The 27094-nt window shown below is 39.6% G+C and overlaps 2 protein-coding genes across 5 annotated transcripts in view; one reads left to right on the plus strand and one right to left on the minus strand.

Annotated features, from left to right (window-relative positions):
- The first annotated feature begins 467 nt into the window (after window positions 1–467).
- LOC144009190 (lipocalin-like) lies at window positions 468–2729 on the plus strand. Its single transcript, XM_077508769.1, has 6 exons — window positions 468–667; window positions 762–901; window positions 993–1072; window positions 2105–2218; window positions 2307–2408; window positions 2485–2729. The coding sequence occupies exons 1-6, from the start codon at window positions 572–574 to the stop codon at window positions 2502–2504; spliced, it is 552 nt and encodes a 183-aa protein (XP_077364895.1). The 5' UTR covers window positions 468–571; the 3' UTR covers window positions 2505–2729.
- Window positions 2730–3602: 873 nt separating this feature from the next.
- Window positions 3603–27094, minus strand: part of cntnap2a (contactin associated protein 2a) — a 232632-nt gene continuing 209140 nt past the window's right edge. For 3 of the 4 annotated variants that reach the window (XM_077508750.1, XM_077508749.1, XM_077508752.1), the window contains 7 exons: window positions 25713–25949; window positions 21337–21570; window positions 20058–20191; window positions 15055–15148; window positions 7314–7571; window positions 6711–6782; window positions 3603–6633 (listed from right to left, as the gene is read on the minus strand). In XM_077508750.1, coding sequence (XP_077364876.1) covers window positions 6431–6633; window positions 6711–6782; window positions 7314–7571; window positions 15055–15148; window positions 20058–20191; window positions 21337–21570; window positions 25713–25949 — 1232 coding nt within the window. In that variant the 3' untranslated portion in view covers window positions 3603–6430. The remainder of the gene's footprint in view (window positions 6634–6710; window positions 6783–7313; window positions 7572–15054; window positions 15149–20057; window positions 20192–21336; window positions 21571–25712; window positions 25950–27094) is intronic. The other variant, XM_077508751.1, reaches the window with a different exon arrangement.

The following is a 27094-nucleotide window of genomic DNA, read 5'->3' on the forward strand; positions in this document are numbered from 1 at the left end:
CTGAGGACCTGCTTTGTCTCCCAATTTTTTTTTTTTTTTAAGCAGCCGAAGTATTCTGCATTTTTCACTCAAAATATTCTTTCTCATTAAAATGAAAGGAATCATTATTGTTATTGAAATTGTGATTTTACAGCTTCAAATTTTGTGACTTTGTGTGTTGTAGCCCCACCAAAAACAACAACAAGAATTGTCCTTTGTGTAAAAAAAAAAAAATCAATTTATTAGCAATCTTATGCTGGACGAAGAGGCGATAACTAACATAACTTTACTAACAATGAATATTAAACAGCTTGTCGGGAAAATCCTCAAGTATTTGTGATGGCTGAGAAAGTTGGGGAGACCCCCCCAAACCCCCCCCCCCACGGCCAACCCTCCCCTTCACACGTGCGCTTGTGTAACAGCACAAATTTGCATTGTGGCGGCGTAAGGCCAAAAAGCGTTTTATAAGGCGGATGGGAGGAGACGAGGAGTGAGGAGGAGATGCAGGATATAAGGCCCTTCAACTCGCCGTTTACTCCTCACTTCTCCCAACAGGCAACCAAAATAGAAGAGCTGACCCAAGGGAGGCATCATGAAGAACACACTCCTGAGGATGCTCGTTGCACTCGTGTGCATACTGGCCGCGTGCGCCGACGTTATGCCCGTTCAGGATTTTGATCTGCAGAGGGTAAAAGCAAAAAAAGTCATTTTCATGTATGTGCTTTTCCCACTTGTTGCTGACTGTTTGACTTGATCGCTTTTCTTCATATCCACTTTCCCAGATGGCCGGCAAGTGGTACATGGTGGGCTTCGCCACGAATGCTCCTTGGTTTGTGAACAATCGGGCGAGCATGAAGATGGGCACCGCAGTCATCGTGCCGACTGAAGAGGGAGACATGGACCTCAAATATGCCCACACCAAGTGGTTTTTTTTTTTTTTTTTTACGTCGGAAGTTTATTCTCACAGATTCTTCTCTGAACGCTGACCAAATTGTCTCTCTTCCGTTTATAAGGGATGATGGTACCTGCTGGACGATGACTAATCTGGCTAAAAAAACGGAAACTCCTGGACGCTTCACTTTCCGCAGCCAAGGTGGGCGGGCACATTGGCTCCACGTGGGCCACACGATGATGCTGATGTATTTATAGCCACGTCGTCGTCGTTTTGAGCAACCTCCTTAAGCTTGTTTATGTTTTTATAGCAAAATGTTTGGCATGATGTTGTTTTACTTGAATCACCCGACATTGTCACCTGGCCTGTTTTCGTCTCACTGATCTGTATATATTACTGGATAGCCCGTGCAAGCCGTTGAAGCGACAGGGCAGCCATCTTACTCCTCCCATCTCGCGATTAGACTACCGGTTAAACTACTTTGAAGACCCCCTTTTTCTTTTATAGCTAAGTTGCTAGACCCCTGTTGTTTCTACTAAGTACTGTCTTAAATATTCTCTAATTTTGATCCTGTCAATATATAGGATTGTATGCCGATAAACATTTCTTGGGAGGAGTAATATGGCGGCCACGCGGCTTCAAAAGTTTTGGCCTATCGGCGATTCATGCTGCATTAGACGATTCGGATTTCAAAGCAGGAAGTGTGTACGGGAACGCCCCTTGAACTCGGAAATTCCACTTGCGAAGTCGTGTTAAAAAAAAAAAAAAAAAAAAAGACCCGACTTCACCGATGGACTACAATGTGACATCACTCTAAATGGCAATTTACTCAAGTATAAAACTAGGTCGCTTTCTTCATTCATAAATGTTCATCATAACTCCACGTAACACAACGTATCTTCCTGCATGAAATTATACGGTGAACTACTGAACTGTGTGGAATAATTATGAAATAAGATAAGAATAAATGAAGCAAAATTGCGAACAGGTAAGTTCTCTGAAGGTCAAAATGAGTTTTGAGGACCAAAATAAAAACAATCTACTACTAGCAGCCATTTTGTTTGTTTACGTTCACCCCTTTATTTATAAAGCGTTTTAAGAACAGACATTGCTGTATACAAAGTGCTGTACATAAACATAAACATCAGTTTTGCAATAAACAAGAACAAAGCAAACATTTTGAAGTGCGAATACATTTTGTATTTTTTTTTTGCGTCTTCTTTTATTTTCCAGTTTGGAACAATGACAACGACATGCGCGTCGTCAGCGTCTCGTACGATGACTTTGCGTTGATCCACACCATCAAGACAAAGGACGGCGTATCGGAGGCTTTCAATAAGCTTTACAGTGAGTCGTCACCACACTGGCATATGTGGAATTTTCCGTTGAGGGGGATTTGGCGGGAAACGATAAAATCAACTCATTCCTCGTTCAGCTCGTTCTCCTGAGGTCAGCGTGGCTTTGCAGCAGAGTTTCACGGACTTCTCCGCCGAGACTGGCGTCCTACCTGAAAACATTGCCATCCTACCAAATGCTCGTGTGTATTTCTGACATATTTCAATATTTGTACCGTTTCAACTTTCAACTCACTGAATTTTCTGGTGTTGTTGCAGCGGAGTGTCCCGAAGCCTGAAAAGTTTCCTCCTCACTCACCGATGGTCCGCCAGCTCTGCCCCACGTATCTACTTTTTTTTCAACATTGATTCAAACACATTTGACCATATTGCGCAACAGCTTTCAATAGAAAAAAATGTGAGTGGCACGTTTGTGTTGAAATTGTGTTTTGTTTTGTGTTTTTATCTTCTTATTTGTGACTTTTTTTTTTTGTACCACAAGCCAATAAAAATAAACAAATGAATTCTTGTGTATTTTATGGGCAAGGCTTTATAATAATTATCAGTTATAACTAGCTAGTAGATCATTAGGAAACTTAATGAGTTATTAATGGCTATTAATGAGTTCATAAAATTAATAAAACTGTTAATGAGTTATAAATGATAATTCTCTTCTCGATTGAACTGTGCATAAAACACGTGAAAGGGAACGAAAAGTCACCAATAACAGAATAATTAAAGTCCTAAAAATCACTTTATGGGGTTTCATTGTTGTTGCTAAAAAAGTTGCAAGACAGAACACGGTTTTTAATGTAACAATTATTATTATTATTTCTTTGCCACATATTAGTTGAAGTTTTTTTCCACTTCTAGCTTCATTTGGTCACTTGTTTTAAAAGTAAACCAGTGATTGAAGATTGTGATTTTCTAGGGATGCTGCAGAAATGAAAATTAAAAATGTTAATGATTTTCGGCAAAGTGTTGAAAATGATAATTCATGTATCCTATCATTAATGTCATTGGCGTCTTTACATAAATAAACACAATTAATAATAATATTATTCAAGGTAATTAGAGCAAATTTGTAATTTCAGAAGTGTGCATCACACTGTTAGCCCTTCACATTAATCAATACGGATCATCATCATCATCATCATCATCATCATCATCATCATCGTTATTCATTGATTGACCTATTTAATTGTCAAACTAGCGCGAAAGCAATTTATAATCAACTGAGCATTAGGCCAGTTCAACAGGGGCCAAGAACCCCCGATTTGAATCCGGGTCATGGCACCAACTGAAAAGTTGTGCTGCAAAATGGCTGCAATTCTTCCATTTTCACTTTTGTTGGCTCGGCGGTTGCATAAACAGAAGATGCAGAGGAGAAAAGCACGAAAGATCAAACACTCTTTATTGAACTCAACAGAACGAAAAGAAAAGCATTCGGGTTATGACTTGACTACGCTACCTCATTCTCATGTTGCAAATGTGTGTGCGTATATTCATGTAACTGACTATAGTGGGACTATCACAATTCGTTTGCCTTCACGGATGAAGTCTTGTTTGAGGCCAAAGTAAAAGGCAGGCAGAGTTGACGTGTAAGCTACGAGGCAACAATGATGCACAAATCCATCAGTGGGAGATGTTGTCAGAACAATTTGATCACACACACACACACGCATCCAACTTAACTCATAAGACGCAAACACGTTTGGCAGCTCGTCAAACTGGAACGAGAACGCAGAAAGAATCACAAAGGAGGGAAAATATAAGTATGAAAAGTAATTAACAGTGTTTAAATGAAAAAAATGGCACAGCTTTTTAAGTCTTGATTCGTTCCTTGTTCTGAGCATGGAACTGTGAAAGGACCTTGACACATTCGTCATGAAGCGCCATGTTGTGTCACACATTTAGCGTAGGAGGCGCGTTTCTCCGCTTTCAACATCACAAATTTCCGCAAATTTTTCATTTTAAGGAGCACGCACCATTCAAATCAGACTTGATGAGATTTCATGCAGCAGTTTAGCCAAATGGCTCAAAGGCACAATTCGTTTGAAAAAGCCAATTCTCTTGACGACTTTGCACGTCCAAATTAAATAGAACTGTCTTAACTCTTTGACCGCCAAAAACGTTTAATCACGTATTCTAAAATCCTAATGAATGCTGCCAAAAACATACATTTACGTTTATTAAGTTTTTTTTTTTCCTCTCTCTCTCTCAATGGGCAGCGCAACGTCTAGTGCTGCGCTGCCTTCTCACTAAACAAAAAATATTAGTGTCAAAGTCACTGTTGTGCAAAAAAATCTTTTCCCAAAAAGCTTTTCTCTTAATATTTTTGTATTTTCGCTTATGTCACTCAAATGACCTAATTTCAAATGGTGATTACTAAAGAATGGAATAAGGTAGAAACATACTTTTTTTTTCTCATGAAAGAATGGAATCCAACCTTTCATATGGTATTCACCACATTTATGTCGTCATACCACACAATATACTGTTTGCTTTGAAAGATGAGTGAAAATGCTCCAAATCAGCTGGCACCGTTGGGCTTTTTTTTGGATAACGTTTGGCAGTCAAAGTGGAAGTCAACCCAAACTTTGTTCTTTTCAATATGTTCTATGCAGCCCCACTGGTCTAAATATAGTATTCCAGTTAATATTGCGTTAATAGAATATGAGTTAAGCAGCAAAATCCGGCTGTTTTTATCCATGTCAAGGGGGCAGCCATTTTGCCACTTGCCATCGAGTGAAAATGACATCACGGTTGCCCAGTTAACAACCAATCACAGCGCAGCTTCAGAAAACAGGTGAGCTGTGATTGGTCGTTGCCTGAGCCCTGAGCAACTGTGATGTCATCTTCAGTCGACAGCAAATGGCAAAATGGCCGCTCCATGAGATGGATAAAACTGGCTGGATTTTGCTTCATAAACTTTATTAATCAGAATGTCCCGTTTATACTAGTGAGATCACATATAACATATTGTCAAGAAATGTTTAGGGTTGACTTCGCCTTTTAAGTTTTTGTCACTGCATCGTAGCCATAGCTCATATTTCATCACCGTATGATATGCAAAGACAGTACAACAAATTTGCGATGGTTGATAAGACTCTTTTGTTTGGCAAAGAGAAATAAGCTGCAATGTTGACCTAAACACAAACAACCATCAAATATAATGACTTCTCATCATGCTTGGAGAAAAATCAACACAAGCCGTACAATCCAATGTCATATGAATAGAACATAAAAACTATTTGATACAATCATTATGTATCGTCATTGGCAAATTTATGATAATCATTTCGATGACGATGAAGGAGTATTATGGCAGTCACTAACTGAACTCCACCAGTTTCCTTTGCGCGTTCACCAAACATTTCTTTACAGAACAGTAAAATATGATTTTTTTTTTTTTTTCAAATTCAAGGTTTACTGGTGAACAAAATGAACGTTCAGATGATGTCGGGCTCGATTTAGGTTTCAAAAACATGTCAATGAATGATGTCAACACGACCACCACCATCATCATCATGAACTGTTCAATGCGTTTATTCCTGAGAATCAATTCTAATAAAATTGAAAATATGATCATCGTGACAGTATACGTTTCCGTTGTGGGAATTTTGACATTCACTCGTCAAGTTACACTAATGGTGCAACTTTTTTTTCCCGTTTGCGTGCAGCCATAACACTCCTTCATAGATTCGTATTTATGTAATGGACTCGAAATAAACCTTTAGCCAAAAATAAAGACATAACATCAAATGATATACAAAGGCAGGCTGGTGCAACTACAGTCTGCAGAAACAAAGTAAATAATGGTTTGACATGATGATTTGATCATTTTCAGTATTAGATATATTTTTGTTAAAAAAAATGTAATGAAAACTAAACGACTGTCCTATCACACAAGTCAGTAAATAGAATTATTTGTTATTTACAGTATTCAAAGGACTCCGTAAAACTCCCAAGCACGATACAAAGGACAAGCCAGTTAGTATTTACATTCAGTCTTGTGTAGCAACACTCGGCTGAGTCCCTCATAGTTTCTATACTCTCCATATGGATATACAGTATATAAAAAACAAAATGAAATCATTTGACATGTCTCTCTCTGTCTTTGGGAGATTATCGTCCTACTTTTTCTTGACTCTTCCCATGACCGGTCATTTCATTGAACGCTCACCATGATTGGCGACTTGTGGTTGGACGAGCCGGTCGTCCGCTAGATGAACCACTCCTTCTTGGATTCCTCGATGGTTTCCGGGTTGTCCGCGCCGATGATGGCCGCGTCCGCCGACTCGCCGGCGGGCTCCGCCGCGGCGCCTTTGGCCTCGTTGGTGTGGTAGGTGCCTTTGTGACGGAACATGTAGCGGATCAGGAAGACCAGCGTGCACAAGATGGTGAAGATCACCACCGCGATGATCCCTGCGGCGGAGGCAACCAAACAACGTCGCAGGTTACGCAACGAGAGGTCGAATAGATTTGATGTTGATCAACTGTACCTCCGATAATGGCCGAGTCTCGATTGACTCCATCGGGAATCACTCTTTCCTCATTGAACGGGAATTCTGCATCTTAAAGGAGGAGATAACAAGACCAAAACAAAATCCGTTATCTTGCTTTGCGGTGGAATTATGACAGCAACTAATCAACTATTGTTCATAAAAAAAAAAAAATATATATATATTTATGTTCTTTCACAAATATTTCTCTGTTATTTAAGGGAATAAACTGTAAAATTCAACTTTAAAACTCTTAAAAAAAAAAAAAAAGAGAAAGACATTTAAAATTACTGAGAAATTAAATGTGTAATTCCACGAGAAATTCCTTGTTAACTCATTTGCTCCCAATAACGTGTAAATACGCTTTTTTTTAATGTAAGTGTCCCAAAGACGTATTTATACGTTTTTTTATTTTTATTTTTTTATGCTTGAGCATACAGAAGGCTTTGATGCAGCCTCTCAGCTGCAAAGAACGGTTGCAGAAATGGTAGTTATTACACAAACGGCCAGCAGGTGGCAGCAGAACAAAGGAGATCAACCAGGGCCATCTAGAAAAAAAAAGCTAAATTACTTACAATTTGAAATAGATTTGTGAAAACTGACCCGTGTTGTCCAGATGCCACGGGTCCGTTGCGGCCGACATTGGCGGGATGGTGAGAGGTGACGCCCCACAGTTGGACTCCACCAGTTGACCCTGGTAAGACACCGGCGAGGCAGCTGCCGGCTGCGCTTCTTGCGCAAGAGCTGCCCTCAAGGCCGACTTGAGGGGGGCGACTCCGTTGAACTGCACCCGCGACAAGCAGCCGATGAAGCCTGGGCTGTTGTAACGCTCGATCACCACTGGGTCAACATATCCCGTTTCTGGAAGGACAAAGACGCGCAGTTGGCTAGATGATTGCTGTTAAAAAAATAAATATATACTTGAAAAAAAATGTTAAGAGTTTTGAGTACATTTGACCAATTTATCTACAAAAAAAAAAAAAAAAGCTACTCAAGGGTTGAGGAACAAACTGCAGTCATTCTACCATGTGAGGCATGCCACTCCTACTGTATGTTAGTATATTGATGGTGTCAGGCGGAATCCTTGTGTGTCCAAGAGACTCGTTTTTGGTCACATTTTGGACACACCAGCAATGCAATATAAGTGGCAAACATCAAGGGTGGCATGGCTCAGGTGGTAGAGAGGCTGTCTCCCAAGCTGAAGGTCCTTACTGTTTCTCAATGTTTGCTTTTTTTTTTTTTTTTTTAAATTTTTAATTAAACTGGTGGTCATGAGTTCGTTCCTCAATGTTTGCATTTTTCCTTTTTTGCTTCTCTTTTTTTTTTTTCTTTTAAAATGTACTCCAAAATCTCCTTGTAAAATTTACTTAGAATTTCGGAGTAAATGAAAAAAAACCTTGTTTTTTTCCAAGTAAATATTCATTTATTTATTTTATTTTTTTTATTTTTTAAGCAGTGGGATGAACCCTTAAATGTCATCTTACCAAAACATACTGACCAACTTTGGGGATGAAGGTCCTTATTTATTTATTTATTTATTTATTTTAGTCTGTCTAAAGTGAGACAATACCTTCAAGATGAACTACAATTGAAACCAAAATCTCAACATAACTATCAAAATCTATATACATTATAAAATAAAATGATTGATTTTGGTACATTCTGACTTTCTTAAGTACATCACATTTGGAATATTATGAAGGCTCACAAGCTTTTTCTTGCTTTCCTTCCCGTTCACTCTCACGATGACATCACAGCACTTTTTAATGCAGTGCAGGTGCACGAGTGCGCCACACCCAAAACGGCGCATCATGATCCACAATGCTGAAGCAACAAAACACGTAATGTTGGAAGATGCAATTTTCTTATCCAAACATGGCTTTAGTTATCTTCATTTTCATTGTGATGGGAACAATACACGTGTGTGTGTGTAGGCACACTATTGATTGTGCTGCCAGGAACAGCGCTGAGCACTACACAATCATTATCTGACCAGGCCTCCCACAGACGTGTGCATTGTGTCAACCATATATCTGATGGCAACACCCGAAAGGGGGGGGTGGGACGGGCGCCCGCCTCCAGATGAGCCACTAAAGCTATTTGTGTATGCGTCTGCATACTAATAAACTCAATTGTTCCTCAACATCGCATTCTAATGAGTCTCTGGGCAGCAACAGGGACTGTGCACTTATCAATCACGTCACATCTCAAGAATTACGCGCGCCAGCGTAGAAACGGTGGCGGCAGAAAAGAGACAAGAGGAGAATACAAACAGCACTTTTATGAATACTGATTAGGAATAGAAAAGCCCTCGTTCCTGCAAATGTGTTGCAGAGGCGCAGCGCTGAATGCTAATGAGACAATTCGCGTGGGGTGTCTAACAAGCTGCTTTCCATACGGCATTGGCGTTCAGTAAATAGCCGCAAAAGGGATCCCGATTTCCGGTTCTTTTTATTGCAATGATTCACATGGGAACGTTCACCAGATAATGTTTGGATATTTAGTTGTTTTTCCCCCACAAGAGCATTTTCTACACTGCTGTCTGCATTATGGATGTGGATGTGGCTGCCTTTAAAGTAATCATTATAATTGTAAGGTTCCAGTTATTTAAGATATAGTGTATTACAATCTGGGAAGCATAGAACAGCACATCTGCCATACAGTTATGAGGTTTGAGCATCTCAGCTCTACTCTGGCTTTCCGCATTTGCAAAACATACACGCGACATTAACTGAAGACTCGAAATTGTCCATGGGTCTGAATATGAGTGTGAACTGTTGTTTATTAGGGATGTAACGATATCCAAACATCACGATACGATATTATCATGATATGAAGGTCACGGTACGATAGTTATAATTATCACGATATGGGGGCTAGCAATTAGCAAAATATGATTGAAATGCTATCTATCTATCTATCTAGAAGGCTAGCAAACTAGCTAGCAATTAGCAAAATATGATTGCTAGCTAGCTAGCTAGCAAATTAGTAATGCTATCTATCTATCTATAAGGCTAGCAGACTCGCTAGCAATTAGCAAAATATGATTGCTAGCTAGCTAGCAAATTAGAAATGCTATCTATCTATCTATCTATCTATCTATCTATCTATCTATAAAGCTAGCAAACTAGCTAGCAATGAGAAAAATATGATTGCTAGCTAGCAAATTAGAAATGCTGTCTATCTATCTACCTATCTATCAGCAAGTAATTGTATATAGCATCCACTGGCGAATAAGCTTTGTATCAAGAGTTTCTCCACAATGAGGCTTCTACTGAGCAGCTCGTAAGCGTGTGTCTGGGCAGGGTTTGCAGCGGATTAAGCATATCAGAGGCAGATATGAACAAATCATTGCGTATTGACAAAGCCTGTCAGAGCACACTGATCAGACCGCAAGCAATCCATTCTTTTGGCTTTTCCTTCTGGGGATTTTGCAAGCGAATAGATCCGACATGTACACAACACGCATCATGATTGCAGCACAGCAAAGTCCAATCCAGTCGGAAGGAGATTGCGTCGCTGCAATGTAGCATCCCATATGATGGCATATGTGCACACAAATATGCGCACGATCGCCCCAAGGTCATGTGAGCTTGCGTGACATGAATCATTAATGCGGGAGAGGAGAACATGCAGGTAGGGGATGTGTTTTGGAGAGGTGGTGGATTTCCTTCGGAAGATGTAGGTCAAGGGCGATGACGCAAGAAGGGAAGATGGAGACATCCGCGGGACGAGATGAGAGCGAGGGTGTGGCCGCGTCTGCGGTGGGAAAGGTAAAGAGACGGGATAGGGGATGGAAAGATGTCGGATGAAAGAAAAAAAAAACAGCTCGAGTGGTGAGACGGATGAGAACGAGGGCAGAGATCAAACTGTTACCATGGCAACAAATGGAAGCTGGTGCACGGTTGAAAAAAAAGCGGATATAGGCTGTGATGGTCAAAATGGGAATTACGTCCTCAATAAAGAGTACCTCAATAATCATATTAAAAAATGTAAACAATAAACAAATGTCACTCCTTATTCTCAACTTAAACCGTAAAACGAATAACTTTTTTTGTGTGACTGAAAACAGAAAGTTGCAAACTCACACATACGCTTAACCTCCCCCCAAAATGGAAACACATGAGCATAAACACGCCAATATAATGCCAGTTAGTCAAAAAGTGGGACGCTAACCTGCTTTCCGCTTCTTTCACTGCTTTCCTCCTCTTTGGTAGCAGATCTCAGCACAGTATTAGCAGAGACTTTTCACTCATCTCTGCCCTTCTCTCATCCTCCCTCGCTTGCTCTCTGCAGTGCGTACCCCCCCCCCCCACACCCCACCCTGACAGCAGCTGGGAAAAACATGGCTCTTGGAATTTACATCAACGTGGATCTGGATTCACCGGGGTTAAAAAAAAAAAAAAAAAAAGTACAGCTGCAGGCATTATGTCACACATAAAATCTTGGCCAAACACACTCAAGCACTATCAGATTAAGAGCGGTTGCACAATACGTTCAACAAAAACATGTCTTGAAACATTCTGTGCTCAGCTTCATATTTTTGTTTTGCATTTTTTTCAATGTCCCATTTTGAGAGCAACACTACTCACTGTTTTTTTTTTTTTTTTTTTTTCCTTCCAAGTCATTTGCACAACATCATGCCCATTTTTGGGAGTGCTGATGTCACAGCCTAATAGGAATTAAACAGTGAGGCTTTCCCCTCTGGTTTAGACAAGAAGTAGACCGCACCTTGACCAAAATCGATCACATTTTTAATTATTACAATCCACAATTACAAAATTGGCCTAATCGTAAACAAAAATAAAAGATTATTAATCTAATTGTGAGTTGTTCACATGTATACAATTGCACATTTTTATTATTTTAAAATAACTAATTTAATAAATCTTGTTTGGTCCATAGGAAACTTGCATAATTATAGTGTTTCAAAGAAATGTATTTTTCTTAATATTTTTTTTTACATTTAAATATTTTCTTGTTTTGTACCAAAAAAAAAAAAAAAAAAAAAAAAAAATGATCGTCCTAATTGCGGTTTCAATTATTACGAAATTAATTGTGATTCATATTTTTCGACTCACTGATAGTCGGCCTGTAAAGGTCGCAAAACTCTGAACAACTAATCACTTTCACTATCACAGCTTTAATGCAGACTTCTGAACCCAAAGGTCAAAAACAAAAAAAAAAAAAAACAAAAAAAAAAAACAGACATTCAAGCAGTTGCTCCACATAGGACAAGGAAATCAATTGTCTATCAGATTGGAATGTTGCTAACACAAGTGTGTTTGATGAGATGACTTTGCATAGCCAGATAACAAATCTGCCAAAACAGGAAAGCCTGCATAAAGAAATAATCGGTTTCAGTGCTGTCCAGCTTCTTATCAAATTGATTAGTTAAAAGACGCAACACTTATATTGAGTAGTGTTATCTTGACATGGAAGAGAGGACCGATATGGAATAGAATATGACCGCTTATCTGCTGGCAAGAACTCATGGGTTTCACTTACTGTCAGTAAATTAGCCAGTGGTAGCTTTGTGCAATGTTCGATTTAGTTTTTCCGACTGCCTTAGCTTTGCTTAACTCATTTACTACCAGCCCAGTAAAATTGAATCTTTGACGTCGATAGTCGTCAATGGCAGTGAACGAGTTAAAAATAATGCGACTATTTTTTTGCATCACACCTGAAAATTCCTCTGAAAATCCATCAGGAAAACATGATCCTTGGTGTGAATTTTCAATTGGGCCGTTGCAGTGGATTTCTCAAATGCAACTTTGCGAGTCAGCAGTCTTGTCAACGTTGACAAGATTTATTTATGCCTTTGACTGGAGGGTGGCTGATTTTCATTGCGCACATAATTTGAGGCGCTGACGGATGGGTTGGGTGCGTGCGTGCGTGCGTGTCTGCTGCTCCAGATGATCCGTGACTCATTTCTCTCTCTCAATGTGGCTGCAGCGTTGTAGGCAGGAACGTCCTGCAGCCAAATTCCACTTCTCCACCCACCAGCACTCACGCGGTTTGATTTCAATTCCTTATGCACAAAAGCTGCTTTTATACATCTAAATAAAGATGAAGTAACATAAAAGCACAACTGCACGCTCCTCAGCCAGCAAAACCATTTCCAGCAGCGTATAGCAGTAGTCACAATCGATAGCACTTAAACACAATTGCCCACAGGAGCAACACTGGCTCGAGACGTGCTGCTAACTACAGCGAATGGGCTGAATGGTGGTCATTAAGCTAACATGCTTAAACAATCACTGCTGCAAATGCGAAAACAAAATGAAGCACAGATTCATTTTTGTTTACTAAACACAAGCTCTCTCATTTAAAAAGCTCACCTTTCCAAATCAATATATGTAAACGCAGATTCAAATTCGAAGTATGTGATCGCCACTGCACGCATTTTTTTTGCATTAAAATCCATCGTGCGATCACATTGATTTCCATTGTTGCAAAAGAATTTCGAATGTGCGGCGATGGAGGAGACATCACTCGCCGTGCGCGCGCTAGCAAACAAAAGCACCTCTGTCTCTCCAACATGATCAGTCGGATGAATCTTTCAATAGCTTCTTTTGTCTGGGAGGCCTCAGAGCAAAAAGAGGAAGAGATGGAAGCAGATGTGCGTGCGTGCGTGCGTTTGGTTCCTTTTCATGGGTTTTCTTCCCGTCTTTTTCTCAATCCCGAATGCAAGAGCTGCACTAACATCAAATGAAAAGCATTCATTTGTATTTTGTACGCTTGAATCTCAGCGTTCAAACAATTGTTTGATCTCTAAACAAATAAACAAAAACTATATTATATATATTTTTAAAGGCAAACCTAATACAGCTTCACTTCCTTAAAAAAAAAAAGGAAAAAGCACAAGTAACATAATTCCATCAAAACACAGCACAAATGTGAATTAAATGCAAGATTAGCAATTCAGTATAAGAGGAGGGTAATAAACGTGCAAGTTAAGATTTATTCTTTTATGGGATTGTTTGAATCCGACAATCAATCGCCTTTTAATCAGGTTGTGATTCAAATGAATGAACCTTGCAGCACTGAATCAACGATTTTCTTGTGATAGTTCTGTACTGCCCTCTAGTGGATTCACGTGGAAATGCACTATGTTGTGACAAATCCAGCTGGAGCCTATCCATGCTGAAATTAGAGGCAAGAGTACACCTGGGATTGGTCGCTAGCCAATTGGTAAAGTGCCATTCACAATTCACTATATTGTCCTATACAATGACGCTTAACATCAACATTACGATCTTAAAGCGACTTGCACATTATAGTGTTGCCATGTGTTATAGCATAATTATGAATGAATACGATTTTATTTCGATCAATCAGAGAAAAACAAAACAAAAACACATACAGGTCCATCATAAAAAAGAAAACAGAGCGAAAAGTGTGTGTGGGATATGCATTTCCCACATATTTCCAACAATATGTTATATAAGGCGCAACCAAAGAATTATATAAAATATACAAAAGCATGCTGCTTCAAAAGATCCTTCACCTTATATAATATGGCAATTGATTTTGCAATATTTGATTTGACATAATCTATTATATGCCTGGATTGGCTGGCAACCAGTTCAGGGTGTACTATTGCCCGGAGCCAGCTGGGATAGGCTCCAGCACCCCCATGACCCAAGTGAGCAAAAGCGGTTAAGAAAATGCATGGATGGATAATCTATATGTATTTTCCATTTCAATTTATGATCACAAATGAACCGATGATAAATAAGAACAAATAATAAGAATTATAATAATGAAAAAATAAAAAAACAAGTCCCACGCCTGCCCGAAAATTTTCAAAGTCTCCCACAAGGCCCATTTTTTGTCCTTTTTATTTCAGACAAGCCCAGTCAACTCAATTCAATGCCGAGACAAATAATCAAGTTAAGAGTCGATGATTGGTCGGCATTTTTCCGCCGACCACAAACAAACAAACACAAGCTCAAATCGTAAAAACACCTTTATCACTTGAGTCGGCAAAAGAATTTACTCTCGAGTTGAGCTTGTGTTTGGCATTTCCATTTTCTCGTATTTCTCTCCTTTCAACTTTCTCAATGCTCAAACCTTCATAAATCTTTATAAAATAGGCACATTACTGTAAAAAAAAAAAATGCATGCAACATGCAAATGCATAACCACCCCCACCACCAACCTACCCCACCCGCATACTCGACTTGACTTGTTGATTTACAAATTAAAGGGGGGCAATTATATTCAGCAGAGGAGTGAGTTCACCAGTCAGTCAGGCAGGATTTTTGATTTAAAAAAATAAAAATAAAAAAATCATGCGACTGCTTGGTGTTAAATGTGAACATGCAATGTTGAAACTCACCATAAACTTTGCCCAAGAAGAGGGTCTTGACCAGGTTGAACTTGGTGTCGGAGGCATCTGGGAGGGTGTAGCTGACTGCAGGGTAATGATCCAACTGAACAAGAGGGGAGAGACGGACGATTGTGAGGCAGTTGGTGGGTCAATCCAATTAACAAATGATCACACAGTAAGTGACATCACGTCATTTGTAAAGGCGGAAACACATTTAAATGTTTGTTTCCCTTTGAATGCGCACAGAGAGAGAAGAACCGCCATGAAGCCCATCAGTGGAGAAGTGATGCTGATGGAGGGAGGGAATACAGCAGCACTTTAATAATCCTGAAACATAATTAACTTGTTATTGCTGTTTCACTGAAGTTTCTAATTAGCTTGAAGGCTGCAGCCAGCCGCAATTGACGGGAATCATTTCAGGCCCACAAATTGCTTTGTGTGTGTGTGTGTGTGTGTGTGCGCTCAAGATATAAAAGATCCCCCTCACCGCCCACTTCCCCTCCTCTCCTCTCCACTTGTACGCTTCGCAATGCTCGCCAGAGGACCACATCTGAGTTTCCAGCAGGCTGCAGAATGCATACCAACAACCTCAGATGGAAGCAAAGGGGCCAGATGAAAAAAATGGCTTTTGTTACTTGAAATTTGCTGAAAATCCTGCTGTGACCGGTTAGATGCTCGCCAAAGCTAAACTCTCACTGAGGTGTGTGTGTGTGTGTGTGCGTATGTGTGTTATTATATTCATATCCCCAACACTGCCAGATAATGTTACCCCCCCCCCCCCCCCCCAACACACACATGCACGCAGACTCTCCAAATTTGATTCGGGCCCAAAAGGGTGGTCTCGGTGGAGCGTTGTGTGGGTTTTGTTTTCCGCGCTGGCTGCAGGGCGGGATAATGAGGCAGGATTAAATTGCACACAGCTTATTTACTTTTATCCCCCCCCCAAAAAAAACCAAACAAAATTGACTGCACAGCCAAGCGAGGGTAGTCCGGGTCCCAGAACCCCAACAAAAAAGGTCCACCGAGGGAAGCTGCAACCCCATTTGACCAAACTTGGTCAATTACGGCCACAATTACATGGAAGCTCCTCTTTTATGTTGCATCATTTAGGCAACACAATTCCTCCCTCGGCGCAGATGAGCGTAAATAAGGAACATATTCAAGGTGGAGCTTGAAAAAAACAAACAAAAAAAACATCTGGAATGTGTTTCAGATGGAGATCAATTCGAGCAAAGTGCACACAGAAAAGCTTCAATGCAGTGATATTATTTCTTTCCCTAATTATAACTGAGGGACAGCAATCGTCCCATCACAGATTAACAATAGAACATCATTAGCACAAGAACGGAATTATTGCTCAGATCATGACATAAATAAAAGATTCAATAGAGGAGGGAGGAAGCAGTGGGATTAAACATGGTTTATTAAATATTATTATTATTATTATTAGTGCTGTCAAAGTTAAAGCATTAACTAATTAATTAATCACAAAAAATTATCACATTAATCAGATTAATCACACTATTAATTTTGACCGTGGATGATCCTTTTTAGCCGACAGCGGATGGTTACGTGAAAGGTCGCTGTTGGAGTTTGAGCAATAAGCATAACTACATGCATTAAAGTAAAGCATTTAATAAATGTTTACATATGCCGTAGGTCCCCCCCCCCCCCCCATTTTAAATTATGAAAATAATTAATTGATTACAAAAAGCAGGATGAGCATGTGCAGTGGATATACATTTTTGAAGATGTCCTCATAACATTAAATGTAGAAAGAAATTAACACATAACAGGTGCGCTTCAAATTTAGTGGGCAAAATATGTTTGGGGGGGGGAGGGGAAGCCTTTTTAAATCAGTGATTAATCAAAATTCTAAAATGTGATTAATCTGATTAAAAAATTTAATCGTTTGACAGCTCTAATTATTATTATTATTATTATTATTTTTTAAATTATTTTTATTAATGATAATTTAATTGTAATTTATTGTAATAATAATAATAATAATAATAATAATTCTTATTATTTATCATAGGTTCATTTCTAATATTGATGGTTGTAAATTGCATCATAAAAAAAATAATCAAAATGACACGATAAACTATTAGCATAACTGGCATTCATCGAATCTCATTCCAGATGTTTACCTCATTGAGTGACTGATACATGAATCGAGTACTGTCGCGAATCTTGTCTGTATTTAATCGAAACACGTCTCGGTGTCTTGACTGGGGGCCTCTGCAGCCTGAAGGAAACTCTCCAATTCTGTTTCATCCAGGACATTGTGTGTGATCAATTGGCAGACCTGCCAGCCTCACTCATCTGTTCAAGGCGGCTCCAAAAAAAAACACAAACTGTGATTTTTCATGGCCACTTGGGGGCAGCAGAGACACAAAGCTGGCATCATCTTGCGCGTGCATGAGGGCAGTCAAGCACAAAAAAAACAAAACGTCCCCAGTTTGCACAGTCGAGGTTTTCCATCAGTGTTCCTCAACCTTTGTTAAGACAAGATTTATATTTCACATTAGACGAATGTCAAACTAAAATGTCACAACAAGTACACACACACACACAGTGAAAACAGTAATGAAGTATGTAAGCGTTAAATAAGTATGTCTAAGTTGCAGTTTCCTTTTTTCTGGCTTTGCTGATGTCCCTCTTAAAAATCCCAAATTGCCACATTGTGCCCTCTGGTGTCTCTTAATGCTCATTCAAACGTCACCTAGCGGGGATGTTTAAGCTAATAGCTGAAAACTGGCCTCAACATTCATTGGGATGATCCACAAACAACTAAGCCACGATGAGGGAAAGAAAAACTCACATTTGTCAGTGGCGGGAGCTAACGTAGCACAAATATTTCTCAAATATACCTTCTATTTTTCACTCCTTATCACTGTTGAGATGATTGATTGAGATATACAAAATATTAACCCATCCGCGGCCATATTTAAGCTCGATTTCGTTGTTGGCTACATGAAGTATTTATGGCAAATATGTTGTCTTTATTAACCAGCCTAAAAACGGTAAGATCCAGATGTTATCCGCACAAACGTGTCTTTTTCCAGTTAATCTTGCTTGTCAGTTCATTCCTGAAGGTCAAAATTGAGCTTGCACCAAAGCCGGATGTCGTGACTTTGATTCTCTCTCATTACAAATACGCAGAATGTGAGTACTTTTGCTACATCTGCTATTTTTTATGCGAGCGAGCATCTGTGGAAAAAGGGGACGTGCGATGGTTGAAGTGTTCCCCACCGGGTGATCAGCTGCTGTAGGATTTGATTTTGTTTTTTTTTGGTATAATTTTCCTGCTGTCAACAGTAATTCACTGAAGGAGCTAAAGGGTTGCCATCATAAATCTTTGTGCATGCAATAAGTTACGGAAGCAAGGGCTAAAGATATGATCATGCATGAATACAAATATATACACTTGTGAAAATAACTATTCATTATGGCTTTCTCACACACATCATAGCACCTTGTGTCTCATATACGCTCGCTAGCCGCACATTAGGTGCGCCAGAACAATTCATATTTACACATATATTGATGATGATGATGATGATGATGGGTACTGTAGGGATAGACCGATAATCGGCCGGGGCCGATTATCGGCGCCGATATTTGGCATTTTGACAAATATCGGCATCGGCCATGTTTTGAATCTGAAGGCCGATAAAGCTCACTGAGCAGGGGATACTTGCGAACGTAGCGAATTTGGGGTTTTCATCAGGATTTGTAAGATGTTCGCAGTCAGTTTTTATTTGTCGTAAACACATTTGGAACATATTCACACAATTTTTCACCGCAAAAATCTTTTTGAAACGTTTTTACGAACCCTAACAAAAACCCCAAATGAGCTACATTCACATGAATTTGTTACTCAGTGAGAAATTATATATAGTTTGAAAGAATTCCCCCCCCTCCCCATTTTACTGCAAATGAATATCGGCTTGAAATATCGGTTATCGGCCAACTTGACTACAAATAATCTGTATCGGTATCGGCCTTGAAAAAACCATATCGGTCTATCACTAATGGGTAGAAAGGAGTGTTGTTCCGATACCGATACTGCATTAAAACAGTGGTATCGGTATCAGTGACTACTCACAAAGTAACATGCCGATACAATTAATCCCAAAGCTAATATAGGATTTTGGATGCACCATCTTGTATCTTGCTCGTGTACGATATTCACCGATATGTGACGTGCTCGCTGCATGCTGATCTAAGACATCCTATTGGCCCTTGAATGCATTGAACCAATGGCAGGACAGCTTTCTCATGTTGAAGAAAAAAACCCCTGAGGTATCGGTATGGTATCGGTATCGGCCGATACTGCAACGCTGGGTATCGGTATCGGTGGCCAAAAAAACAGTATGGGAACAACACTAGTAGAAAGGCATTATCAATACAGGCAATTTGGTTTGGATATCATAAAATATTTCAGTTACAGTATGCCTAATGTGTCTGTTCAGTGTATATATTATTATATTATTTACTTTTTTTTTTTTTTTTTTAAATGATTGTTTTGTTTGAAATCTTTTCATATGTATGGAGCACTGCTGGTTCCCGCTACTATTTTGTTAGCCAAATCAAATGAAATCTCGATTCCAGTTTGGGAACGCAGAGGGATATTTTTTTTTTCCTTAACTTTGCCATATGACGAATGCGGAGCAGACTTCATGTTGAGTGTTTGCTTGAAGAGGCCATGAATAAGACGATGATGTCAAAGAAGTCTTTTGGGAAATTAGATGCTCTTCCTCACTCTTGTCAAAGCGAGAATGATATTTGTTCGAGGCTAACCGGCAGAATCGCATCGGAGGTAAGGAGATGGTGTAATGTACAAGTTAACGCAGTTCAACTGTAAATCGCCAGAAATCGACTATACATGCAGTTGTTGGAGTGATGGTGGAGGTTGTCATGTTGTGAAAACATGTATGACATCAAGATGGCCGTGACGACAGAGCTGCGGACCAAAGTGGGAAAATACTCGCAGGTACAACGAGTACCTGGACGGTGAGGCTCCTGTCAACGCGAGACATGTTGACGCTATGCGGCTGTCCGTTGGCGAGGTTGCGCTGGTCCACGTCGATGGCGAACGGCTCCTTCAGACCTCCCAGGTTGTAGCGCGCCTGGAGAGAACCTGCAGGTACATGAGGGCGGAGCTTGAAAAGAGACTCTTGTTATTTAGAGACACATTTTTCCATAGTGAAAACGGATACTACTGAGCAACAATTCTACATTTAAAAATAAAATAATACCATATTCCCACTCATATATGAAAGGAAAACTAAAGTAATCACCTCTCGGTATGATGCAATGCAATACTGCCATATTTGCATTGTTAAACGAGCATTATTATCTTTCTAAAGGGAACATTTGAAGATAAAAAAACTCGATTGTTATTGCACACTGTACAACAGAAATGGCAGAAATACATAAACAGCTCTTGCATTGAATGGCATTAAAATGAAAATGGCTCTCAGATGAACAGCAAAGATCATCAAGCCAGTTTCTTCAAAATGTCTTCAAAATGTGAATTGCTACAGAGGAGCTTAACATGGCACCAGGAACAATTATCGTTTTCACTCTCAGGTGAAAATAGAATTCAGAATTGATTAAGTCTTGTGTTTCAATATTTTTTGACTATATTTCTGTAGGTATCATCAATTCTAATACAGTATAATGCTTTTTTTTTTTTTTTAACTGCAACTTAAAACTAATTTCATTCCCACGTCACTGCATGCAGACATACATACATTCATACATATCCATGTACTGTTTATGTATTAGAAGTGTTGGTCGATTACAATTATCGCAATTAATCAGATGATTTACATAGTTAACTCACAACTAATCAAATTAATTGCATGCTATATCTATAATTACAATGTAGTTTTCAAGTATTTCAGATTCTTGTTAACATAAAAGTGGACGGATTGGTTACCAAATGTTATATCATTTATTTCATTGATACAGTAATTTTATAGTAAGTAATTCATAAAGTTATAGTTAATACTGTTACGGTTAAAAGGCGTGTGAAACATTGAGTGAAAGATTTGTGGTGAGGTAATTGTCTGCCACTAGGTGGCATTAGTGTTTCATGTTGGACATTGGTGATAGAAACACTCCAATTTCTTTTCAAATTCAGAGCAATTGGCATTTGGAACATGAAGCAACTCGTGAATTTTGAGCAAAACCCATGCAATGAATTTGAAAGCTTTTTAATGACGCTGAAATCCCGATATTGTTCGATGACGTTTGCGCAACCTCCTGATTGGAGCTCACCGTTGTGCCTCAACACCAGCGCCATGTAGTCGTCCGTCCTGGAGCTGACGTACATCAAAATGGCCGGCGCGCTTGATGTGCTGAAACTAAACGTCACTTCCTCTTTGCTCGAGTTGACTTCCTGCCAAGTCGGGCGACTGGCGAGGACCCTGGAGTCCTTCCTGGCTCCCGCGGCACCTTCCGGGAGGAGGTTGTACCGGACCAGCGTCCCCGACTCAAAGAAGCCGCCGACATCTGCGGAGGGGACAAAATGCACGTGCGAAATCACAAGTTGACAAATGGCACAGTACAAGCTGGATTCATTCATGAAAAAGGAATTCAAAATGGTTGACGCCATTCGAAATGCTCATATCTCAGAAACTACTTGATGGATCTTAACGAAACTAAATACACTTTATGTCAAAAAAAAAAAAAAAGCGCCCTTTTCTTGACATTTTTGGTGCCAAGTCCTAATTTGTTTTGTAGTTGGTGCCTTCTTTGCAAAATTTGTGAAGAAGGCACGCTGCACTGTGCATACTCTAACACGCAAAATGCTTTTCTTTTGAAGTGAACGGCATTTCTTAACCTGAAAAGAAAGAACGTTACACACAAAAACTTGAAACGTTTCTACACAAGCTGTGAAAATTTGAGGTCATTCCAACAAAAATTGTCAAAATTTTTGGCTTACAAAATGGGGCCAACCATTTTGGAACACCCTGTACTTTTGGTTTGGTTGCGATTATTCTCATTCATCCGTGTCATGTCCCTCTCTGACTCACAAGCTAGTCGAGCTGTTTTTTTTTTTTTTAGCTAGTATTTCAACATGAACTGATGAAGTCTGCTTCGATGAGAGCCAAAAACAACTTTCAAAGTATGTAAAATACATTATGAGGGAAATTCAAGATAAACACCTGCGCCACAACTTAGACCTGCTTGTAGGTAGTCTAAAATGTTGTCTTGGAATGCCCAGTGGAGGCGCAACGCCGTTTGCCAAATTCCCAAACATGGTCAACTCCACCTACCTGTGCACTGAAATGAAGATGAGACACTTTTTGAGGTGAGCTTTTAAGGTAATTTTCCATTTTATTTTTTTTCATTTCAGTTGCTGCTTTTTATTTTTTTTACGTGAATTAAATTATTTTGTAAGCACTCATGCTACTTCTTAGTGAGTCTAAGGTACAAATTTTGGACTCTGCTGAATCCAATTTCATCTTAAGTCCAATTGAAAACCGTTTTGCCGTTTTCTATGTGCGCTGTGGATTACGTGTGGCCTGGAAAAAAAAATAGGAGAGCGGCTCGCTAGTCTCTGTACCGAGACATAAACTGCTTGGAAGCATAAAAGGGAATGAGAAAAGTCAGCTGCAGGTTCCAGGAAAGTTTGGTGTATGTGCGTTTGTATGCGTGGAACTATGCGCACGTACGTTCTTGTGCAATATGCGCCATGCGACACTAAATGCCGTTCAAGCAAGATACTAACATGTTGCGACTTTCGAGTTTGTGATCATAATAATAATGATAGCACAAGGGAAATACAGTGAAGTTAATTCAGACTTTTGTAATGCATCTTACATTTTGGAAGTCTACAGAGGAGAGAATAATAGGAGGAGAAAAGCAAGGCCTATTTCACACTCTAAATTTACTCTTGGCACCACTAAAGCTCACCTCTGCTATAGTAGCACTGTATTTATCATGCGTTTTATTATTCCCTCACATTGTCTTGTAGAGCTGAGAAGCAGACTTTTATTTGGGCTCTTGTGTCTATATTGGCCAGTTAGAAACCCGACAGGCAAGCGCTACTTGCTGACACTGCACTGCAAATAGCTGCTAGCTTGTGCTGTTCTCCGTTAGCACTGCCGACCCTCATTAAGCTCTCATAAAGCTAATTTGAAGAATGATTATGTGGTAGTTTTATGTCAAAGATACCAGAAGTTTGTTTCCTTAAATGACCAATCCTTGAGATCCATATGTGCTTAAGTACGACAACCTTTCAGGGCCAAAATGTCTTTTGTGGTGTGCTTAGTTGATTCCACATATACCAGTAATACTGCTACATTGACCTTGTTACATTAACTCATTCACTCGCCGCCATTTTCACATTTCGCAATCCCCTTCGGCTGTCTTACTAGATTTTGACTGATTTTGCAAGGCCCACAGAATATTGTGTTCTATTGCTATAAAAGCATGGAACCTACCAAAAGAAAGATTAAAGTCTCTTCTTTCATCAGGAAAAAAAAAAGTATGTTTCCATCTGTTTCCGTTTTGCAGCAATTAGCGTTAGAAGAGAGCTAAGTTTCATCAGTTTTCACAAATCTATTTAAAATTGTAAGTAATTGAGCTTTTTTCTCCATGATCTCCTTTGCTCTGCTGCCACCTGCTGGCCGTTTGTGTAATAACTACCATTTCTGCAACCGTTCTTTGCAGTTGAGAGGCTACGTCAAAGCATTCTGTATGCTCTAGCATAAAAAACAAAACAAAAAAAGACGTATAAATACGTCTTTGGGACACTTAAAACATTAAAAAAAACGTATTTACATGGTATTGGGAGCAAATGAGTTTTAATAGCAATAGAAGGTGTCCTCGGTTTGTTTTGTTGTTGCACACACAAAGTTCAAATCCTTGATTTGCCACTTGGGGCAAAGAAGCAGGAGAGTAAAGAGAATGGAGGAGATGAGGGGGGGGGGGGGGGGGGGGGGGGGGGGAGGAAGGGCAGAAGGGTACCAAGAGTGCAGTAAGAAAAGTGAGACTGATGCAGCCAGGGGAGAAAACAATAGTGGGAAAAAAGGAATGAGAAAAGTGGAGAAGGGGGAAACATGAGTGAAGAGTGACAGGAAATCACTGAACAAGGCCAGAAGAAAAAAGAAGCAAAAGTGCGAGATGAAGGAAAGATTGGATGGATGTCACGCACACAAAGCGACATGCAAAAGGAGAGTGATCCCCTTTTTTTGCAAACACGCACGCGCACACACGTTTATAGTTTATAGTTATCTCCGTTCTAAGCCCCGAAATGCCTCATCGCTTCTGACACAACTCAAAGGCGGTCGCGTATCACCAGACACCGTCTGACTTTTTTTTTTTTTTTGCAACGCACACACAAACAGCTTCCCTGTCATGTTGTCACCACCCTGCCAAGACCACAGGGGGGGGAAAAAAAAAAAAAAAAGCTTTCGGAAACAAATTAATTCGCATGTCGGGGATCACGTCAGACTGTGTGGAGGCTCTGATGTCGACGTCAAACTTCTTCGTCAAGCCTTTTCTGAAAACTTGATTTGGGAGCTGCAGCATCTAATGACGAACCAAGCAGGTGCTTTCAACACTCAGAAAAAAAAAAGTTACAAGGCAAGGTGACTCTCAGCTTAAGCAAGTGCTTTCAAATATTTCTTTTTTGAGACGATTGATGATGTAATGATATCCAAACATCACAATATGATATTGTCGCAATATAAACCTCATGATACAATAATTATTGCAATATGGGGAGATTTACGATAAAAAAAAAAATAAAATAAAAAAAAGCTCAAGATACTGATGTACTGATATTATTTAAAAAAAAAAAAAAACCTCACATTGAGAAAAAAAAATCACAAAATATTGTGGGGTCATAATTCTAAATATATAGCTCAAATATTACAAGTAACATTCACTTCATTGTACATAAACAACCTACAATAATCAATAACTAGGAGTGTCAAAATTAGTGCATTCATTTTGAGTTAATTTAAAGTTACTTTAAGGCCACTTTTTAATTTATTTATTTATTTATTTATTTATTTTAATTTTAATTTTAATAATGACTTGTACTGGGGGAATTCTGTGTTGTGCAGCAGGCACATTCACATCAAAATTTAGCAGTAATAAATGCAATAATAATGCATATATTACATATATAAGAAAATTGCACTGAGCTGTCACCGTTTTACAAATGCAATTATGCCATCTAGTGGCATAAAAATGACCTCAACACAAATCACTCTTTTTTTTTTACAGTACAGTACATCTTTTGAATTTTAACTCATTTTTTTATGAATTATTATGAAATTACTATATCAATGGCTAACTTGTTAAAAATACTATGAAAACTTAAAAAACAACAACTATTCAATGCCACTTTCAAGCAGTGGAACTGACACTTTAACATCGTGAAGCACATAATCCTTGATGAGTCCAACACACCTGCTATCAATGCAACATGGTGAAGCAGCATTTAGCTGTTATGCTGCACACAAATTGAATAAGCTGTCACCGGAAGTGAAGACATCCCTTGAGTGTGAAAGCTTTTAAAATGTACAATGTACAATTAATACAGTTTTTGAAATCGTATTTACAAGTGCAGGACAGTTTATTTACGATTTGGATGGAAATTTGGGTTCTCTATGGTTTTTTTTTTCCCCCCCGCTCACCTTGAGTACAGAAAGTGCCGTCATAGGCGGTGGCGGTGCAGTCGCACAAGTACCCGTTGTACTTCTCCACACATTTGCCCCCGTTGCGGCAATACATGCCGTAACTGGTGCAATGACCTTGGCAACCGGGCTTGACCCCGGGCGTCACCTTGGCCCTTTCATCCAGGTCAAGGGTGACGCCGTTCATCCGTAGCGCTCGGATGCAGCCCAGGAAGCCCCTCTGGCCCCCTGCGGCACCTGCGCACACACACAACGGAAGCGCTTAGCAGGAACCACAAACACTTGAAGTCAGGGTCAGAAAAGTAATTTGGAATGCAAAACTGTTATATATATATATATATATTTTTTTTTTAATGTCTTTCAAAAACATTCCCATCTTAACGCCCGGAGGAACCGCTGCTGTTATGCGAATCTCTCCAACTGAGCTGCTGTTCTTGAAATAACCTTCGGCTGGTTTGATTTCTCACTAATTGGGCCAGCCTAATGAACACAATATCTTAATGAAAAATCCCATAGATGTATTCGCAACGCGCGCTTGCTCCATAACTACACACGGCTGCCCACTTCTTAGCCTTGGCTTCCAAAGCCATTCATCCGTCGTCCTTTTTGGCCTTGTGCTGTTCCCGTCTAACTGCTCATTAACATGGACAGAGCGGCTTTAAGGTAGATTGATATGTGCCTTAATGACGGCAGCCATAAACACCATCATAAAACGACACCCATAGGTATCGATTTAAAGTGCAATCGCAGTAAACAGTCGCAGTGCTCTGCAGTTAACAAAAGCCGAGGGGCATTTTAGATATTAAATCCTCTCAGATGCAAACCTTCAATTACGGAGAAGCGGCCATTTAAAGACGCGCGCAAACGTGCATGCGCGGGAAAGCCGCACAGGTACCGGACCGCCATGTTAAGATTACTAATACATTTTTTTTTATCGTCATGCATTATTCATGTTGGGATGCAGCTGGGCTTTTACGCTCGTCCTCATCCATTTTCTGATTCCGCGGCGGATTTCACATATCCGCACTCCAACACTTGTTAATTAATCTATTTTGTGCCACTGATTGGCTGGAGGCTTCCGCCACCTGTTTACCTCATTTCAAACTCGTCTTTGATTAAATGGACACAAGGCTCCGAGGCCGATGGAGAATAAAGTGGACACGTGCACGTGCACACACAGATACAAGTACGGCATATCGGATCGTTGTATATCTGATGGTTCAATGAACACATCATTTATTCATCATACATCATCCATGATAAACACTTTTCAATGCAAATATGTCAAAACGAACCCTTTTAATTGTTTGTTGATGAGAAGTTTCCAAACAAAAAAACTAAATTGGGACAATTTCATCCTTAAAATGGGTCCCAGAATTTTT

Source organism: Festucalex cinctus, chromosome 20, assembly GCF_051991245.1.
Source record: "Festucalex cinctus isolate MCC-2025b chromosome 20, RoL_Fcin_1.0, whole genome shotgun sequence".
NCBI lineage: Eukaryota > Metazoa > Chordata > Actinopteri > Syngnathiformes > Syngnathidae > Festucalex > Festucalex cinctus.

Bases quoted from the DNA above. Each gene is read 5' to 3' on its own strand.
- LOC144009190 (XM_077508769.1), top strand. From the start codon at position 572: ATGAAGAACACACTCCTGAGGATGCTCGTTGCACTCGTGTGCATACTG. The intron at 668-761 runs GTAAAAGCAAAA...CCACTTTCCCAG, and splicing joins AGGATTTTGATCTGCAGAGG to ATGGCCGGCAAGTGGTACAT. The intron at 2,219-2,306 runs GTGAGTCGTCAC...TTCCTCGTTCAG, and splicing joins GGCTTTCAATAAGCTTTACA to CTCGTTCTCCTGAGGTCAGC.